Raw genomic sequence first — 20,332 nt, 5'->3', positions numbered from 1 at the left:
TCCCAGCTCTAAAGCTGCCAGTGAGGTGTGCAGAGGCCCGCACTGCAGTGCGCCTAGGTTCAGGGCCCCCTTCCACCCACTCCTGCTTCTCTCAGAGGGGTTGGCCAAGAGCATGGCCCAGTAGACCTCCCAGCTGCAAACCTCCACCTCAGAGTCTGTTTCCCGGGGAACCCAACCTAAGACTGTGATGTTTTTCCTGGTGAAGAGCCTCATCAAGCTCCTAGACGGAACAAAAGGAAAGACTGAGAGGTAATTGGGCTAAATAATGTTACGTAATACAGATAAGGCTCCCCGCCCCCGCCCCCTACAGCTGGGGACATTGCCATGGCTGGGGGTGGGGGGGCCAGGTCAGTGGGCCCCCCGTACAAGCCTCCTCCTTGCTCCTGCCCATTGAGATGCTCACAAATCAGCTCAGATCCCAATCCAAAGGCTGCAGGCCTCATGCCAGGTGTGGCTGGCATTTAAAGCTAGCATTTTAATCCCAGCAGATGCCAGCAAGGGGTCATGGCTGGTTCACATAGCACAGTTCCAATCAGGGCAAAGTCCGTAAGGAACACAGTGCTTTGGAACTGATGGATTGGTCAGGACTCGAATCAACTCCAGACAGCTAAACATGCCTACTATAGGAGTCCTTTATTGGGTGCCAAAAATATGAAGCAAAGAAAATGTAGTCCTCATACACTGTCACACAAAAGGCTAATAATAACAAAGTAGCAAAAAAAGAAAAAGAAACCCTAACACACTGCTGAAGTACAGAGAAGTGGCCAGCAATGCATTAGAAAACTCAACCCTGAGGGCGCCTGGGTGGCTCAGTCGTTAAGCGTCTGCCTTCGGCTTGGGTCGTGATCCCAGGGTCCTGGGATCAAGCCCCACATCGGGCTCCCTGCTCCGCGGGAAGTCTGCTTCTCCCTCTCCCACTCCCCCTGCTTGTGTTCCTGCTCTCGCTATGTCTCTCTCTGTCAAAAAAATAAATAAAATCTTTAAAAAAAAAAAAAGAAAACTCAACCCTGAAAAAGAAGGCAAGAGAGAGATTTTAGACTCGACATAAAGAATATGAATAGAGAGCACTTGCCAGGGGACCTCTTCTTGTCTATTCAATATTAAGGCAAATTTACCTAGGTCCCACACACATTTTACCTCTGTTGCCGGTCCAGAAAGAGGACACCTGTATGTTCTAAACACTTGTAAATACTAACACCGAGTAAGTGGGGAGTTGACGCATTACATAGTGCGAACACATGCTCGGGATACTGCCCTGCCTGAAATGACCTCAGGACAAAAAGTAAGGGGCAATAAACACCTTCATGAGTCCGTCCAGTGAACAAAAACAATGGGTACAGGAGGCCATGCTAATATGAAAAATATTTCTGAACACACAAAGTCTGACTTGACTGACCGTGGATTTAAGTCTAACTTGAAGGCTAAAAAGCAAAATGGAAGGAAGTAATCATTTACATTCCAGAAGCACTTGTAGGTAAGACAGAAAAGTCGGTCCCCTCCCATCCCATCTTTTAATTCAGTTAATATACAGCAGACCGTAGGCAAACAATGGACTAAAAACATACTTGCAAAAACCGTAAGTGCCTTAACAGTATAAAAATAAAATATGGCTACCGATATCCCCCCTGTCTACTGGATCACGTAATTAACAATTACCACCCTTGCGCCCTGGTCCAGGAACTGATTCCTGGCAGTGCTCTCCTCCCGTGGCTCCCACTTTTCCCTTTGGTTTCCATCACATGTCTTTTCTAGATTTTTCCAACCAATCACTGAAACTGCTTAAAAAAGGTGACTTGCTGCCACACTGAAAGTTATAAAAACAGTCACGTATGCCCTGTGGCATGTGCTGGTTGGCTGGTCTAGTAGAAAATCACCTTCTTAACCCAACACCTACTACTCTCCACCCAAAATCATACACAATCCAAGTACTGCTCAACGTTAAGATCTCTGCTTGTGAGTCTAGCAACATATACGTTTTTTACTTTATGACTTTGGCAGGTATGTTCACAGTTTATGATAATATTACATAGGAAGACAGCAGTTTTATTAACTGCTCTGCATTCACTAAAACGTCTTCTGTTTTGCATAGTTACCCCACAGAAGCACTTGTGGTTAATAAGTTCTCTGACTCAGGGCAGAAACTGCACATAAAATGCTGAGACTTAGCTGAAACTTACCATGTGCCATTGTGAGACCTGATTTAGCATCCACAGTCTGTGCGGCTGAGGCACTCACTGAAACAGCAGAAAGAGAAAAAGCTCACAGCCTTCCGTAACGAAAGCATAAGCATCTCAACTTGATGATGATCCAGTCCTCCTCAAATTAGTCAAGCTATATACAGATCGTAAGGGACGCATGTTTCAAGTGATGATCACCAGCTAACCTAAACCAATTCTATAAATAGCAATTCTATATACACCAAAAAATAATTTGCCCTTTTAAAATATACAATTCAATATAAAATATACAACTCTAAGTATACAATTGAAATAATCAGAGTGGTGCAACCATAACCACTACCTAATTTTAGAACATTTTCATCACACGCGCTAAAAACACCCATTAGCCATGACTCCCCACGTCTGCTTCCCCACGGCCCCTGGCAACCACGGATCTACTTTCTGTCTCTAAGGATTTGCCTATTCTGGACATTTCATATAGAATGGACTCATACATTGTGGTCCTTTGTGACTGGCCTCTTTCACTTAGCATCACGTTTTCAAAGTTCATCCATGTTGGGGTGCCTGGGTGACTCAGTCGGTAAAGCGCCTGGCTTTTGATTTTGGTTTGGGTCATGATCTCAGGGTCCTCGGATAGCCCCTGCATTGGGCTCCTCGCTCAGCAGGGAGTCTGCTTGAGGAGTCTCTCCCTATCCCTCTGCCACTCCCCCAGCTCTCTCTCCTCTCAGAAACAAATAAACCTTAAAAAAAGAAAAAGAGGTCCCCAGAAGCACCTGAGAAAACCGAGCAGTTAAAACCATTAGCATTTTCCAGTCAACTGGGCCAAATTCCCAAACCCTCTCATCAATGCCTTTTCATAGCTTACAGTCCTGGGCCCACATGAATGGTACCATCACTCAGGGCCCAGCCTCAGCCTGGACCCTCCCCTGGTATTCAGATCCCCGTTCACACGCACGTCCTCTCTTGTCCGGGACTGCTTGCTCCCTAGCTTCCTCCACCCTTACACTTTCCTGAATGGAATAATAAAATAATAAAAATATTTCAACTATTTAACTATTATTAGGAAAACAATCTGTCCATTTCTACACTGTACAGATTATGTCTTTGTGGATTATAGCCAAATCCTGATGGCTCTAAGACACAGACGTGCTGAGCCCACCTCAAGTGAGCAACTGACAGAACGTCGGGTCAAAGCCTGCAAATCTGAGTCTCAGGGATGCTAAAATGGGACAGCTAGCACACTGTCACATTGTTACACAGTGTAATGTCTTGGGAAACCACAAGTTCAAACTGAAGCAATGCCAAAGAATTTATAGCTGTCCCTTGATTAGGTGAACTGAGAATAACAGGTATTGCTAACGCAAATCACCACAAAATCACATGGATATTCACAGTCTGGGGTTTTTAGAACTAGGTCAAAGCCAGGAATCAAAATAGATCATTATGTAATCTCCAAACACACCAGTTTTCAAAGGAAAGCCTCTAAAAATAATAAGTTGTGTATTGTTTTAGCACTTTAAAAATATCTTCAGAATCCTGAGCCTTTTATAGAAACTTACTAGGTACAGCTGGGGCAGTTGGCTTAGATTCAAAAGTTTGCCAAGTTGAAGGATTCCCTGAAATAAAAAAAAAATTAATTAATTAATGACAAAAATCACAAGCTACGGGTTATATTTTGCCAGTGCTTATCTTAATCTTTTCCCCCAGAAAAAAATAAACAAAATTTACCAACATATGGTGACTCACCCAGCTGAGTAAAGACTGAGTTTAACGTAAATCCTTATAAAACTTTTCCCTAAAATTATTATCACTCAGATATTTATGCTAAGTGATTATACAGCTATGGCTCACTACCCGAACTCTCGCTACTTCGAAGAGAAGTTACAGGGAAACTGGCCCTTCTCAAACCTTTATTTCAAAACAAGAAGGAACCAAGTATGTAGGTCAATGAACCCCCTGCGGGGCCCCTAGAAACGAGGAGGAAACACAGCTCACACACCCATTACCAATCCCCAGTTGGTGCCCAAGTAGACAAGTATCCTTTAATGACCTGAGATGAGTGGGAACCACAAGTTGGGTTATTCGAAAGGAGTCTAGGTAAGGCAAGCTGTACGCTTTATTGGGAGATCTTGCATGCACTTCTGGCTCCAGTGTCTCTTCTAGACTCGCTCCTGAGGGAGCAGGAGATGGGTGGTTATCACTGCCACAGTCAGTAGGCTGGATGTGCCCCCACTATGCTTAGAACACACCTTTAACCCCCAACTGTCCCAGCTGACAAGGACGCAGCCAGCCCCTATAGTACGTTAGAGTGACTGAGGTTGGGGTCCTTCACGATGGCTCACCCCCATGAGTGCTCAACAGGTGCAATTTATGTATGTTCCCCATTTAATCCTCATAAGAAGCCTGTGATGTGATGTAGTTACTCTTAATTTTTTTTTTTTTTTAAGATTTTATTTATTTGCGAGAGAGAGAATGAGAGACAGAGAGCATGAGAGGGAGGAGGGTCAGAGGGAGAAGCAGACTCCCCGCCGAGCAGGGAGCCCGATGCGGGACTCGATCCCGGGACTCCAGGATCATGACCTGAGCCGAAGGCAGTCGCTTAACCAACTGAGCCACCCAGGCGCCCTGTGATGTAGTTACTCTTAATGCTCCAACTCTAGAACTGAGGAAATGAAGGCAGACACTCACAGAGCTACACTGAGGCCAGTCTGTCTCTAGACCGAGGGCTTTTAACAGTCACTCCCCCTCATCACACATCAGTCCAGAGGTATGGTTACTGGACATGGATTTTGTGCATAAAGATATTCTGATAAAAAACATGTAGGACCCTTCAATGACAGTCAAGGTATTTAAAAATTCTTCTACTTTCTGGATCAAGGGGACAGATCACACAAATTAAAATCACCACAGGAATGCCATGTTCGTACCCGGAAGCCGCCGGGGGCCCCACATTCTTCTGATGTCCGGTGTACGGTTAGGGAGGCCCGCCTCACCTCCAACACTGGGATCCTGGTCCACTTACCTTTGGGTTCACTGACGCTGTTTAATGGTTTACTGGTAAACTCTTTAATCTGCAAAGAAAAATCGTTTGTTTGTTTTAATGATTACAAGTTTGAAACTAGATAGGGACATACTGGATGATGGACAGATACTGTATTTAGTAAATTAACCTTTTCATGGAACTCCTCCAAAGACAGGGGACAGATGGACTTTAAAGATACGAAGGCAAAAATTGTATAAAAGTAGCATTTGGATTGGGCTGCTTCTCAAAGTAATCACAGAAAGAAATTCTTCTCTACCTTCAAATTTATTCTGAATTCTAATTGAATAAATTTGCTTGCTCTTTACAGTTTTTTAAAAAAAAAAAAACCTTGAAAAAATTATCTTATTGGATTTACTTTTACAACCACAGGGAAGAACATATTCTACCTCCTTTATCTTACCCAACTTACAAATGCTCTAAAAAAGACAGAATGTTCTTCAATAAATTGCACTGCTTGAAGAAAAACAGGGCTAATATCTAGCCAAATATACCTGTTGTCTCTGCGTGATAATCAGTTCATTCTGTTCCTGGAGTCTCTGCCCTAGCTCTTCTATCCTTTTCTTGTAGAAAACATTGCTTGCATTGAGATCGTCTATCATGGAGGTTCGAAGTTTCTCTATATGTGACAAGAGCTGGAAAAAATAAATAAATAAAGGCATGCATAATGTCTCCAATCCGCCATCCGTATGCGCACACCCCGTGTTCTTTGCTGGCCTCAGGTTATCTGTGCACTTCAAGTCACTGAATACATCTTTGGTCACTGTGTACCAAGACCTCAGCTGTGACCTAAGACACAACACTGAGAAGGTGAACAGCTGTGTGCACTTGAGCACAGCACATGACACACCGCAGGGGTGAGCACTGATCCAGCATCGGGGCGCTCCCACAGAGTGGCCGTAACCCCGCGCCGGCCTGCCCCTCAGGCGTCCACATGGACCTGCGTTGAGAGCCCCCCTTCATTATTTATATGTCCAGTGACTAAGTACAACCTCAATAAATCTTTCCTGAGAAAAGGAAGGTGGAAGAAGGGAAGAGGGAGAGAGGGATGCCGAGAACAGGAAGATCCCAAGATTCATAGACAGATTCGTCTTCGAGACTTCATGTCAGGAAAGATCATACACTGGACATTAAAAAAAAGATTCGAAAAGAATTTGTTTTCAATGATTTAGGCAAAGATTCTTAGAACAATTTCACTAGTCGCTTACACCGAGGGGAGAAACACGTGGGTCACTGGAGCTAAGGGCATTCCCAGCCTACAGCCTGGAATGGAGGCCTCGTGCAGAGGGGGCGGAGGGGGCGGCGGCGAGGGCGCCTCGGAGGAGTAGAGAGTGCGGGAGGCAGCACTTCCCGACTCGCTTGGCTCTGCCTAACAAACCCTCACCGAGCACTTCAGCTTGTCGCAGCCACACCACAGCCTATGGATGCATGTTTTCATGCCACCGTCCAGGTGAGGGAACTCAGGTCTAGAGAGAGTTAAGTGGATGGTCCGAACTCAGACGGCGGGAGGGGAGGAGCCCAGACCTGAACGTTCTTGTCTGGCTTCAAAGTACTGCTCTCAGATTTAGTGACTAAGTCACGCAACATCTTAGTAAACAGCACTTGCAAACCATCAAGTAGAAATAAGTTTGCCAAGGGGCGCCTGGGTGGCTCAGTCGTTAAGCGTCTGCCTTCGGCTCAGGTCATGATCCCGGGGTCCTGGGATCGAGTCCTGCGTTGGGCTCCCTGCTAGGCGGGAGCCTGCTTCTCCCTCTCCCACTCCCCCTGCTTGTGTTCCCTCTCTCACTGTGTCTCTCTGTCAAATAAATAAATAAAATCTTAAAAAAAAAAAAGAAAGAAAGAAGTCGCCAAGGGGCGCCTGGGTGGCTCAGTCATTAAGCGTCTGCCTTCAGCTCAGGTCATGGTCCCAGGGTCCTGGGATCGAGCCCCGCATCGGGCTCCCTGCTCCTCCGGGAGCCTGCTTCTCCCTCTCCTCCCTGCTCGTGCTCTCTCTCTCTCTCTCTCAAATAAATGAATAAAATCTTAAGAAAAAGTAAAATAAAAATAAAAAGAACCTTTCATATCCTAGTGGATGCCAAGAATCTCCCCCAGGAGAACGCTGTTAAGAATCTTCCTTACATTTTTACAGACCACGGGAAGAGGACCCCAAAGCAGTTTGGAACACGCTGAGCTGGAAAATAGAAGGAAAAGCCAGTGAAAATGCCCAGGGCTTGGGACGGAAGTTTAGGATCAACAATATGTGGAGTCATTCCAGATCCCCCAGAAGAAAGGGACACAGGAAACACTAAGGGATGGCAACATTTCGATACTGGACTTGAGAATTGACCAGAAAAGCACAGAAAGGAGTTTGCTGAGAGAGGAATGTGATAATCTAAGCAAGGGATAGCCAGAAATTATTTCAGAAAGTTTGTGGCCCTCGAGCCCATTACTTGTGACCTCCTGTCCTTTCAAGTACTGGGTTCTTTCTCTCCGCCAGAGCACAGTACTCAGTCCCTTCCTTCCGTTACGTGACCACCCTACAGGCTCCCAGGCTCCACGGAGTCTTCTATCAGGTCAAAGGGCATGCCATCGTTTATCTGTAACTCCCTTTGAACTCCTACCAATGTTATTTAAAAAAAAAAAAAAAAGACTGCCAAGAACCTAGGTAAAGCAATAAAAAGTTGGCAATCGCAACTTCCCTTCAACAGAGAAACACAATATGTGCATTGTAGGACCAGTAGGCAGCAATCATGTGGAATAATTAATGGTTAGGTCTCAGGCCAAGATTACTAAACCTGATCGAATTCTCCCCTCTGTTTGGGTTTAAGAGAAATTAAGGAAGAAGAAAGCAGCTTCCAAGCTAGCAAAACCAGCAGACAATGACGGACATGGAGCAGCGTAGCCTAGTGGCAGCACGAAACCTCCAAACACCCAAGACGTAGGGCAGCTCGCCTCACTCAGAACCAGGGAAGACCTCTCCTCCTTCCTCCAACCCGCCACCAGGCGGTCCTTCCATCGTGACTTGCGGGGGCCAAGCATACAGATCTGCCACTTGCATTCTGTTCCTGCCAGAGGGCCCCTGAACCGACAGTTCCCACGCCGTCTGGGACACCGGAGGCTTTAAAGGAGCAAGGACTAAACATCCTCCCCTATTCGTCAGGAAGCCTGTCCCTAATACCAATGCTAGAGGACGCCTTGGAGGATTAGAGTAGAACTTCAAATTATAAGGGCAGTGGTTCAAACCGTGGCCCCAAAGCAGAAATCATCGGGGTTTGGTGCTCCCACCGCCCAAAACTACAATACGCAAGCCGCACCCCAGACTGAATCAGAATCTCGGGCAGTGGCGCCGGGATGTGTATTATGGGAAAGAGCCGCTGGTCATTCTCAAGTGCGTCCCTGGTTCAAAACTACTACCTTAGAACATCTCCAAGAGATGCTCGAACATTCTCCCAGAGAAGCAACTCCTCGACGTTGTCACCGCCTGTTCTCCTTGCAAGCTGGCTCAGTGCCTCAAGCCCTACACATGAGCAAGGCTACACGGCTGACAAGCAAGACCCCGAGTTTAAGAGGACCCGGGTTCAAATACCATGCTCACACAAACAGAGGACTCTTTCAACCCTGCTCTTCTAAACCCTACGCTCCGCATTTCTCCACCCACAAAAGCAAGGTTGAACAATCCCCTTGGGGGCCGAATAGCCACCTTCCACATTCGTTCCGCAAATATTTAATGAACGCCAATCACATTTTGGGTACGTTAGTCGATGCTGGGAATACAACAAAAAACGAAATAGGTAGAGCCCCTCCCTCATAGGGCTAGTGATCTGGCTGGTGAGACACACAATAAACAAGTGAATAAATAATCAAATAACTATGTGAGACAGTGATCAGAGTTACACGTGTGAAGTGGTGGGAACAGTAAGGGAGGGGGGCTACCTACTTAGATGGTGTCGGGTGACTTGGAAGCCAAGGCCAGAGGGGACTGAGGCAGGCAGAATTCTAAATGGCCCTCAAGTTTGCATCCCCTGAGTGCACGCCCTGTATAATCCTTTTCCCTTGGCGGAGTTATGAACTGAGTGTCTGTGTGCCTCTCCACCAAACTCATAGGTTGAAGCCCTAATCCCCCATGTGATGGTATTAGGAGGTGGGGCCTTTGGGAGGTGATTAGGTTTGGATGAATTAGGGTAGGGTCCTCATGATGGGATTAGTGCTCTTAGGAGAACCCAGAGAGCTTTCTTTCCCTCTCTCCCTGCCCCATGAAGACACACAGAGAGGGCAGCCACTTCCCAGCCTCCAGAACAGTGAGAAAGAAATGTCTGTTGTTTAAAGCCACCGGTCTGTGGCACTTTGTTATAGCAGTGTGAGCAGACCAAGACATGGATTGGGTGGGATCTAAGAGATGCTTCCACCCCACACAATACAGCAAGAGTGAGGGGACTTGACAGAGGCAATTAAAGTCCCTAATCTGCTGAGTCTGAGTTAAAAGAGAGATTACCCTGCGTGGGCCTTATTCGGGCCAGTTGCCCCCCAGCTGGCCTTAACGAAGTCAACAGCCGGCTAGTGAGCTGTGGAGCTAAGGGTCCTGGTCTACGGTGAACCCGAAGGAACCACATAGTGCCAATAACCTGAACAATGCTTGGTTTGACCCTGAGTCCCGGACGAGAACACAGCCCATCTGACACCCCCCAGGGCAGCTGTGAGACCCTGTGCACAGGACACGGGCAGGCAGTGCCTGGCCTCCTAGCCCATGGACACTGAGGTGGCCAACTGCTGGTAATTTGCTACACTAATACAGAGGGAATGGAGCCAGCCTTGTGAAGAGCCAATGGAAGGACATCAAAAACCCTGTGTGGAAAGAGAAAAAGGCCGGCATGTTCTCTAAGTGACCGGAAGGCTAGTGTAGTCGGAAAGAGTAGGTCCGGAGAGAGGATCTGGATGAGGCCGCAGTGGTGGCCGGCAGCCAGAGGGTCTTGTCTGCTCTTTGGAGGGCAATTGGGAAAGGGGTAGGTTGGAACTGGGAGATGAGTTATGGGGTCCTTTTAGAAATGGCAGGGCCTCGGTGGAAGGGAAGAGCAATGGAAATGTGCAGAAGAACACGGATATGAGACACATGGAAGGCCCTGCCGATGGCTAGGAGCTGGGCACTGAGGGAGAGTTGGGGCTCAAGGCGGGCACCTGACTGCTCCGACCAGGACGCCACTGGACAAAGGAAAAGCACATCATCTGAGACATGTTACACTCAGGAAGGCTCGGAGATATCAGGTCCAAAGCTGGCTAGCCCATCTGCAGCTCAGAGGGAGAAATAAACATGGGCCTTACACCCACAGACAGCCACGACCTCACTTTACAAACTCTCTGCTCAATCCCCAGAGCCCCAGACTATCAGAAATACATGCCTGTTTGTCAGCGACCCGGTCTACCGTATTTTGTTATAGCAGCCGACCAGGCTAAGACACAGAGGACACAAAGGGCTACAAAATACATACAAAGTGAAAAAAGAAACACAAGTTTCCCTGTCTTAAAATCTCAAAAGTACTTTAGGTTTTCTACACCGGTGTAAACACTTTCACACTTAAATTTGTGATGCACTCAGCTGAAAAGCAGTAATATCATCAAACTGTTTTCATTAAAATGATTTTAACGTGAGCAATCCCTGCCTTTCTTAAAGATTATTGAGACTGCCACACTGCAAGGTGGAAAAGTCAGGAACGATGTATTCAACAATGAAGGAATCACTAAATAACTTATGAAACATCCATAAGATCCTTCTCCAGCCATTGAAAAAAATCACGATTTTCATGTCTATTTTAAAACAGGAGAATGTTTAGATATATTAAACAAAAAGCATATACGGTTATAAAGCATGATTCAAAATTTGTAAGACTACATGTATGGGTTTCTATAATACAGAAACACAATATTTAAGGCATTGGACACAGACTGAAAAAAATTATAACAAAGTCGTAGCAGTGGTTATTGAATTATAAGATTTATTTATTTGCAAGAGAGAGAGAGCACGCGCACGAGTAGAGGGGAGGGGTAGAGACAGAGAAGCAGGCTTAAAATTGCTTATAATTCAGGGCAGGGAGCCTGATGTGGCACTGGATCCCAGAACCCTGAGATCATGACCTAAGCCGAAGGCAGACGCTTAACCGACTAAACTACCCAGGTGCCCCGAATTATAAGCAATTTTAATTTTTGTCACACGTTTCTCCACAAATTTTATTCTCTACCTTTGTCATAGAGGGAAAAAAATATATTCTTTTCAAAAATGACCCACTGACAGACCGTTGGCTTCTTAGTCTTACCCGGCCCTTCTCTTTCTTGTGTTCTTGATGAAGAGCTTGAACTCGGGCCGTCCACTTGCTTTCCTACGACACAGGAAAACCAGAGGAATTTATGTGCAGTTGCAGCAATAAAATCAACTTGAAGTGGAAACTTTTTAGTGGGTACCTATGGAACCCAACTACCTCCTTGGTGACATTTTAGCAGGCTTTTTTTTTTAGACTATAAAGCCTCAAAAATGTTTAAACACATCTGCACTTGGTTTTAATCTTAAACTACAGCAGGGGTCAGCAAACATTTTCTGCTAAGGGACTAATAGTAAATATTTTGGGCTCTGGAGGCCACTTGGCTCGATTGCTACTACCAGCAGTAGGAGAACATCCATAAATAATACGTAAGTGGGTGGGCATGGCTGTGTTCCAATAAAATATTATTTTCAAGAATACGTGCCAGTGTGCCAATCTAAGGAGCTAAAAGGCAACACCGAGGTTTCTGAGGCCTGGGGTTCTGATCTGACAACACAACTCACAGGAAGGAAACAAGAAATGCAGGTGGGGCCTTGGGATTTTGTAATGGGGTCTTTCAATTCCTGAGAGGCCAGCTTGCAGGGAGCAACTATTCACAGTTCAGTACCAGACACGATTCCTGGTCCCCTACCACGTCCCAGGGATCTCGCTGGACTGCCGTGGCCAGTGAGGGGAGGACCAGGGGAGACGCACTCTGCCCTGCACAGGAGGAAAGCAAACTTAACAGAGAGTTGCCCCCATCAATGTGTACGTGAGCAGGTCCTGCTTGGGGGCGCTACAGAAATGCAATAACCCAGAGGTCCAGGAGAACTCTCTAGAAGAGGTGTTGCCCCAGCTGAAGGAGTAAGCCAGAGGTCCTGAAAAACTGAGAAGGGCATGACAGAGAAAGCCACAAGGGCAAAAGCAAAACACAGAAAGCCGTGTTCTGGGAGCCCTGAGCCGTTTGGTGCAGCTGGGATCTTCAAGGTAAAGCCAAGAATGGTGGGGGATGACACAGGGTCCAGATCCTCAGGGACTCTGACTACCGGTTAAGGATTCCGGACTTGGTCAGGATAAGACGGGACAGTGACGTGGTCAGCCTGGCTGCAAGGTGGAAGGTGGACTGCGGGGAGGGAGGTAAGACAAGAGTGGCAAAGTATGCAACAGAAGCAGTCGTCTATATTCCAAAAACACATTTACTTTTTTTAAATGTTATTGTTTGTTGTTTTTTTTAACAAAGTCCTGAATTTATAAACTTTGATCTCTATTTGTTTCTTATTTGATCTCTATTTGAAAAACAATGTTCCCCTAAACTAGTATGACGAAAATTGCCGGAATGGCCGCTGATTACAGAGGGCCACTGCGATTAGGTTTGATAAATGAAAAAAGACCATCAGTACACCAATGTAGCCATATATTTATCCTCTAAAAATAAAGTTAGTGCTTCAGCATGTCTTTCTATGCCTTTTGAAAGTGGGACCTATGTCTGAAATATGAAAAATAAACTCTAAGGTAATCCCAAACAATTCAAGGTGCTACCATGTTAGCAAAAAAGGAAACAATTTTGCCAACTGTTCTATAATCTACATCGATTAGTCAATCAACAAGCATCTAATGAACACCTATTATTATGTATCTGGAGACAAGAAGAAAAGAATTAGCATCATGGTCGCTGACAGAGACAAACCCCTTTTCTGTGGGTAATGCTTGCTGTAAACTGCTTCACTAATTAAAATCAGGCCCCTCCTACAGTGACTGCCCGCGGGGACATACCTGACTGTCAAGAAGTTGCATCACATTTTGGAAATCCTGGGGATACTGAGGACGTTCTTCTTTAAATTCATGTGCATCCTTTAACGTGCCTATGTTGGACTTGATCTGCATGTTGGACTTCTGGATTTCTGACAATTGCTAGAAAATAAGATGCAAACCCACTGGTACAGATGTTTGTACTTTTATAAGACGAAAACAGAGAGTGAAATTGGGGAACGTTGTAGCCACTGTTAAATCTGACTATCCTGGGGCACCTGGGTGGCTCAGTCGTTAAGCATCTGCCTTCGGCTCAGGTCATGATCCCAGGGTCCTGGGATCGAGCCCCACATTGGGCTCCCTGCTCCGCGGGAAGCCTGCTTCTCCCTCTCCCACTCCCCCTGCTTGTGTTCCCTCTCTCGCTGTCTCTCTCTCTGTCAAATAAATAAATAAAATCTTTAAAAATAAATAAATAAATCGACTGTCCTACTAGAGGCCAGCTCTGACGGGCCTGGCAGGATTTTTCTGTAAAGAGCCGGGCAGTATTCTGGGTTCAGGAGACCTATAAGGTCTTGGTCATAACCACTCAGCTCTATGGCCCCCACACAAAAGCACCGGGGACAAAATGTAAAGGAACACATGTGGTTGGGAGCCAATATAACTTTATTTGTGGACACGGAAATGAGGACTTCATGTAATTTTTATGTGTCGTGAAATATTCTTTTTTTTTTTTTAAAGATTTATTTATTTATTTGAGAGAGAGAGAAAGTACATGAGAGGGGGGAGGGTTAGAGGGAGAAGCAAGCTCCTCGCCGAGCAGAGAGCCCGATGCGGGACTCGATCCAGGGACTCCAGGATCATGACCTGAGCCGAAGGCAGCCGCCCAACCAACTGAGCCACCCAGGCGCCCTGTCGTGAAATATTCTTATGACTCTTTTCAACTATTTAGAAATACTAAAACCTTTCTTAGCTCGCTGGCCATACAAAAACAGGTAGTAAGCTAGATTCGGCTCACAGGTTGTGGTTTGCCAACCTCTGTGCAAAAGTTCAAGGCGTTTTTAGAAAAGGCCCTTAGCCGTGTTCCAAAAATATCCCTCCATTTTCGTTTGCAAAGCTTGTCCCCTAGAGGGAGCTCAAGGATCTTGCTTCCTTTCCCCAAGGGTGACGCAGGACTGAGCTGCCCATCCAGCTCAGGTAATTCTTAGCCCGAAGACAACAGCCACTGTCACAGAGTTTGAGGTCCCACCCCAGCGAGGCGTGTCTCTGTCTATGCGTGTGGCTACGGCAGTGTGGACCAAGGTTGCTCCCACAGGGGATGGAGGCTCAGTTAGCCACATCCTGCTTGTTCAGACCCCCTGTCCTCCTCACCGGCCAGGCCTGGGATCAGGAAGGGAACTGGGAAAAGGTTCTACTTCTGTCTTTCTGGGTTGGCTTCCACAATGGTAACCCGTGTCAGCGTTTCCAGAAAGTTCCTTTCGAACTCTAAAAGCTTCAAAAATCAGAGTTTATGGCTATCTAAACCTAAACAGCAAAGGAAAGAGAGACCCTCTTCTATGATCTGACCAAAGGTACCAAATATACCAAGGGCTCTTTTTTAAGATTTTTTTTTATTTTTAAGTAATCCTTACCCCCAACGTGGGGCTCAAACTCACAACTCTGAGATCAAGAGTCCATGCTCTAGTGACTGAGCCAGCCACCTGCCCCTCAAATGTATCAAGTGTTCTTCACATGCATTTGGGGCTAAAGCTCCCATTCTCAAAGATGCAACTTTGCTGACTTGCTCTGTCTTCTGCATGTCTCGAGCTCCCTCAGCACTCTTGGGAGGAGGGGTGTCTGGGCACAATAAAGTAATGTCTAGATCTGGGGCCGTAATGCCATTCTAACGCCACTTCTCAAGGCAACAACCCTACCAATACTATGAGGACTTTTTTTTTTTTTTTAAAGATTTTATTTATTTATTTGACAGAGAGAGACACAGCGAGAGAGAGAACACAAGCAGGGGGAGTGGGGGAGGGAGAAGCAGGCTTCCCACGGAGCAGGGAGCCTGATGCGGGGCTCGATCCCAGGACCCTGGGATCATGACCTTAGTCGAAGGCAGACACTCAACGACTGAGCCACCCAGGCGCCCCACTCTGAGGACTTTTTGGCTTAATACTTACATATTCTAATGCTGAATTCTTGGAAGTCAATTCTTTAAACTCTTTCATAAACATTTCCTTGACTTTTTCCATTTCGCCAACTAGTTTCTCTTTTTCTTCTTCTTTCCATCTATCAAATAACTTCAGAAATTCTTCCTCTTTTGTTTTTTGCATTTCATATTCCTGAAATTATTTTAATGCATGGCTTTAAAAGTTCTGATATGAAGCAAATATGCAAAATTTTAAATACATGGACATAGCTTCACCTCCAATGTGGCAGTTAGTACTGTGTGTATAAGTTAGGTTTACAATCACACTTCATATAATGGCCAAGCACACAGTGGTTTTTCCAAACCAAAAACAGCACACAGCATCCTTTTGTCCTTACACCTCTTAAAATACAAACACAGAAGCCCAAAGTCTCAAGAATTCTGTGATCTATGAACTTGCAGAGTAGATATGCAATAATATGTAAAATGTAAAAATACTTTAAAAGAAAATGTCTGTTGAGCAGAAGAATCATTCTCAATACTGTAACAATTTGGATAGAATAGCCCCATCTCACCCCCCAAAAACACAAATTCATATTCATACAAGCTAAATTCAAAGTCTAGTCAATCAGCCTTTGATTTCTCAGTGACCCTCACTTTTTTTTTTTTTTTTTTTTTTACCTAACTGGGCACTTAACACGATAAATAAACTCAGTCTGACAAACATACAGAACACTGAACCCAACAACACCAGAACATAAATGCACATGGAAGATTCACCAGGATAGACCATATGTTACGTCATAAAAGATTCTCAATACATTTTAAAAGATTGAAATCATGCTAAGTGTATTCCCAACCACAACAGAATGAAGCCAGGAATCAATAACAGAAGAAAAACTGGAAAACTCATGAATACTTGAAAATTAAACAACGTACTCTTAAGCAATCAATGGGCCAACAAAAAACTCACTAGGGAAAATAGAAAATACTTTGAGATGAATGAAAATTAAAACACAACATAATGAAAAAAAGAAAAAAGAAAGAAACAGAGAAGCCAAAGCAGTGCTCAGAGGGAAATTTATAGCTGTAAATGCCTACGTTAAAAAAAAAAAAAACTCAATGGGGCGCCTGGGTGGCTCAGTTGGTTAAGCGACTGCCTTCGGCTCAGGTCATGATCCTGGAGTCCCGGGATCGAGTCCCGCATCGGGCTCCCTGCTCTGCAGGGAGTCTGCTTCTCCCTCTGACACTCTTCCTTCTCATGCTCTCTGTCTCTCATTCTCTCTCTCTCAAATAAAATACAAAAAAACAAAAAAACCCTCAAGAAACAAAGAAGGTTATTATATAATAATAAGGACGCCAATCATCAAGAAGACATAAGAATTGTAAATATTTATGTATTCAACATTGTCGTACCCAAATTTATAAAGTATATACTAACAAAACAAAAAGGAGATATAAACAGCAACAGTGTAATCGTAGGGGACTTTAATACCCCACTCTCAACGATGAATAGGTCATCCAGACGCAAAATCAATAAGGAAACACAGGATCTGAACAACACTATGTACCAAACGGACCCAATAGACATATACTATCCAATGGCAGTAGAATGCCCATTCTTCTCAGTGCACATGGAACATTCTCCAGGATAGATTATACATTAGGTCACAAAACAAGATTCAAGAAGACTAAAACTATGTCAAGTATCTTTTCTGACCACAATGGTATGAAACCAGAAATCAGTAATGGAAGAAAATTGGAAAATTTACAAATACATGGAAATTAAACAATACATTCCCGAACAACCAATGGATCAAAGAAGGAGTCAAAAGGGAAGTCAAAAATATCTTGAGATAAATGAAAATGGAAACACACATACCAAAACATAGGGGATGCAGCAACAGCAGTTCTAAGAGGAAAATTTACAGCTAAAAACGCCTACATTGAGAAAAAAAGAAAGATCTCAAATAAACAATCTAACTTTACACCTCAAGATCTAGAAAAAAAAAAAAAACTGCTCAAAGTCAGCAGAAGGAAATATAAAGATCAGAGCAGAAATAATAAAACAGAGAACAGAAAAACAATAGAAAAGATGAACAAAACTAAGAGGGTTTTTTTTTTTAAAGATAAACAAAATCGTCAAACTCTTAGCTAGACTAACCGAAAAAGGACTCAAATAAATTATAAAGAAAAGAGGAGACATTATAACTGACACTATGGAATTACAAAGGATCATAATAGCCTACTATGTACAGTTATATGCCAACAAACTGGACAATCTCAAAGAAATGGATAAATTCCTAGAAACAGGTCAAACTACCAAGACTGAATCATGAAAAAAATAGAAAATCTGAACAGACCAACCAATAATGAGTAAGGACATTGAATCAGTAATCAAACACCTCCCAACAAAGAAAAGCCCAGGACCAGATGGCTTCACTGGTGAATTCCACCAAACATTTCAAAGGAGTTCACACCCGTCCTTCCCACCATACCACCGTTTTCAGAACTCAGCCCCCTACCTTAGAGAACCTGACAGCGTGGGCGTGCTGTGCAGCCTCCAGCTGAGACCTGGTAAGCTGCAACTGCTCCTTCAGCATATCAATCTCACTCTGGAGCTTATCAGTCTGTGCCTTTTTCTTATACTCTGTTGCAACAGAAATACGCCATTAAAATACCACCTCTTCTGAAACCTATCTGAAAACTTATGGGGTACGGTCTTACTGATAAGACAAAGACAAAGGAAAGTGCGCTGACTTTGGGATACTATTACTTTGTCATGCCACACGAGCCAAGTTTTGCTCGGTAGTGTTTACTTAGGGGACGCTGAATTACTTGTAGCAGACTATTTCAGCCACTGTGTTGGATTATCCTCCAGAGACAGTGTGAGAGCCCATTCAGGGAACCATAATGGTGACAAGGAATAATCCTGGGCTCTTGTTGGGGATGCCAGTCTCGAGTAGAGAAAGGAAGCCCTGGCTTCCACTACAGGTACCGCCATATTGGAAATCGCTAGGGTCACTGTCCTTCTGGCTCCCACCACGCTCTCCTGAGAACCCCATCAGTGCTCAGACAAGCAGAGATTGGCATTCAAAATGCAAACTGGGGCCATATGCTGTCCACGGGGCCAAAACGAGGTGCCGAAAGGTTGTAAAAGGAAGCAACAAGTGAAGGGAAGGTACTTATTATGTACATGTACTTACATGAAGATGTGCACATGACTGAATGGATATACATGTGTCTGTGGGTGTAGACATGAAAGGTATGGAAACCAAAGTAGAAAGTCAGAATCTCAAAGATGACCTGAAGAAATAATACTCATTTCAGAGTCTGAAATACTCTCTGAAACGAGTATGAGATAGAATAAGATACTGAAACAGAAGAGAAAGAAGGTCAGTTTCACACTGAAGAATGGTAGTTTCATTAAAATACTTAATCTTCCCAATTTCTCCAATATACTGCTGAATTCTTTCAGTGGTCCATGACTTACAAATGGAATTTTCGGCTGTTCATATTGTTTATACAAAGCTTAGCTGTTTCCGACATAAGTCTGTTTGTCTGAAATAGCAGGAATGGAAACAGACTGGCCCAAAAAGGAGACTGAAGCAAGCACTTATTAACAAGCTAGGAGCACACACATCGAGATGCTAAAAGCATTTAAGACCATAATGAGAACTTCTGTGGGTTACCGGTCTGTAGGCAATCGGCAGAATGCTTTGTCTGCTGATGGAGAAATAAGGCCTGGCATTTATTTTCCCTTAAGAACACTGAGATAACAGGAAATTGCTTCCTTGATAAGCCACAAACCCCTTCCCTCTCTTGCTTCTTTAATTTCCCCCTCTATACCTCAGGACCCAAAAACACCTTCGTATCTCCCACATCAAAGGAAACAAAAATTTTCCCTTGGTTCCACATTTCCCTCCAGACAATGCCTCATGTCTCTGCTGTCCTTCCCAGCACATGTTACTGGCCATTTGCTCACCTGATTCTCAGCTCGGCTCCCTCCCTTTGGGCTTCTGTCCCCACCAATGCACTGAAGCTGCTACGTCAAGGTCAACAGCAGCCATCGTGACAGCAATAATCAATTCTTGGTCCTCATCTTACTCTGTGCCTCAGGAACTTTCAATAAACTGACCACTGGGATCCCTCCTGAAACCCCCGTTTCCCTTGGTTTCCATAACAACACACTCCCCCGGTCTCCCTTTGCCTCCATAACTATTTCTCACTGCCCTCGGCTGTTCTTCCTGAGCTCCTCATGTTGGGAGAACCTTAGGGCTGGCCCTCGGCCATCTTCCCTTCCCTATCTAGGTGAGCTCATCCAGCCCAGCTCTGCTAAGGACTCCTGGATTTATCTCTCCAGCCTGGGCCTCTCCCTTGACCCCCAGACCCCCCACATCTCCACTTGGATGGCGACTGTATGTGTGACTCAAGTTTACCCTGACCAACATGAACTCTCATTCTCTTTCCTTCCTCAATCCGCTTCCGCCCATATGTCCCCATCTGAGAAGACATCTCCGCCATTCACCCAAATGTAGAGGACAAAAACCCAGGATTGTCTTTCTTTACCTCTTGCTCTCACGCCAAGTCACACCTCTGCGGGCTCTGTGTGGAACATGTCCTCTCCATCTTCACTTCTCTGATCTTCCCTGGTACCGTCCCAGTCCTGCTGCCATGTCACTCACCTGGGCTACTCTGGCAGCCCCCCTCACATTTCCACCTGCTTCCACCACTGCCGCTATGCTCTCCACCAGGAGCTACCCACATTCCTTGCTGGGGGGGGCCTTCAAGGTCCCGTGACCCAGACTCCCCCCCCGGCCAACGCCCCGCACACTACTGCCTTGCTCCCTCTACTCTGCTAACCTATCTGTTCCTCAAACACACCGTGCTGCCTCCACCCCCCCCCCCCCCCCATCCAGAGCGCCCTGTGCCTGGGATATTCTTTTCCCAGATTTTCCCTAGGCTGGGA

The 20,332-nt window shown here is 45.1% G+C and overlaps 1 protein-coding gene across 4 annotated transcripts in view; it reads right to left on the bottom strand.

Moving 5' to 3' along the window:
• Positions 1 to 20,332, bottom strand: part of DZIP1 (DAZ interacting zinc finger protein 1) — a 49,586-nt gene that overhangs the window by 19,054 nt on the left and 10,200 nt on the right. For 3 of the 4 annotated variants that reach the window (XM_045869604.3, XM_045869606.3, XM_064585947.1), the window contains 8 exons: positions 17,889 to 18,013; positions 15,395 to 15,556; positions 13,260 to 13,397; positions 11,505 to 11,567; positions 5,715 to 5,855; positions 5,203 to 5,251; positions 3,740 to 3,796; positions 2,178 to 2,234 (listed from right to left, as the gene is read on the bottom strand). In XM_045869604.3, coding sequence (XP_045725560.1) covers positions 2,178 to 2,234; positions 3,740 to 3,796; positions 5,203 to 5,251; positions 5,715 to 5,855; positions 11,505 to 11,567; positions 13,260 to 13,397; positions 15,395 to 15,556; positions 17,889 to 18,013 — 792 coding nt within the window. The remainder of the gene's footprint in view (positions 1 to 2,177; positions 2,235 to 3,739; positions 3,797 to 5,202; positions 5,252 to 5,714; positions 5,856 to 11,504; positions 11,568 to 13,259; positions 13,398 to 15,394; positions 15,557 to 17,888; positions 18,014 to 20,332) is intronic. The other variant, XM_054506390.2, reaches the window with a different exon arrangement.

Source organism: Mirounga angustirostris, unplaced genomic scaffold (assembly GCF_029215605.1).
Source record: "Mirounga angustirostris isolate CCGP_5_RB_7025 unplaced genomic scaffold, mMirAng1.0.hap1 SCAF_3, whole genome shotgun sequence".
Lineage (NCBI taxonomy): Eukaryota > Metazoa > Chordata > Mammalia > Carnivora > Phocidae > Mirounga > Mirounga angustirostris.
Note: the sequence above shows the minus strand (reverse complement) of the source record. Positions and strands in the feature narration are given on the sequence as shown.